The following is a 602-nucleotide window of genomic DNA, read 5'->3' on the forward strand; positions in this document are numbered from 1 at the left end:
CCCACGCCGCGCCGCCGCCTCCGCCTCCGCCTCCGCCTCCGCCTCCGCGTCCTCGCCCGCCACCGAGCTCTGCAGCAAGTCGCTCAGGCTGCCCGGTGGCGGCCGCCCCTCGCCGGGCCGCAGCGCGCTGCAGGTAGCCCGTCGCCATGCCGCCGTCCAGCTGCACATGGTGGTACCGAGGCCTACGCGGACTCGCGCTGCTCCGGCAACCGCCGGGCCTAAGACCCCGCACGAGGAATCCGCGCTGCACTTCAGAGAAAAGACCCCGCCCTTCAGCTGCGGACACAGGAAGCAAGAGAAAGGTTCCGCCCTCGCCATGGCCTGCGAACCGGCTGCAGCAAGGGCAGGGGCCTCTTGTCGTCAGGTCCTGCGTCATCGGTAGCCTTCACTAGCTCCAGCAAGGGCTGCGGGGTTGCCGTACAAGAGAGTAAAAGGGCTCAGAAGCCAGGATTCAGAGGTGTTGGATAATTATCGTGCAAGGGTTGAAATAATAGTATAAATGCAACAATTATCATACAAGGGTTTAAATGATTGTATAAATACAATAACTATCGTATAAAGGTTGACACGATCGTATAAATGCAATAATTATTGTGCAAGGT

At 59.5% G+C, this 602-nt stretch overlaps 1 protein-coding gene across 1 annotated transcript in view; it reads right to left on the bottom strand.

The window, feature by feature from the left end:
* MCAT (malonyl-CoA-acyl carrier protein transacylase) overlaps nt 1-186 on the bottom strand; it is a 9187-nt gene extending 9001 nt beyond the window's left edge. Inside the window, exon 1 of the mRNA XM_019515734.1 lies at nt 2-186. Within this exon, the coding sequence (XP_019371279.1) occupies nt 2-168 (167 nt within the window). The 5' untranslated portion in view covers nt 169-186. The remainder of the gene's footprint in view (nt 1) is intronic.
* Nucleotides 187-602: the final 416 nt, after the last annotated feature.

Source organism: Gavialis gangeticus, unplaced genomic scaffold (genome assembly GCF_001723915.1).
Source record: "Gavialis gangeticus isolate Ggan-Ray unplaced genomic scaffold, GavGan_comp1, whole genome shotgun sequence".
Classification (NCBI taxonomy): Eukaryota; Metazoa; Chordata; order Crocodylia; family Gavialidae; genus Gavialis; species Gavialis gangeticus.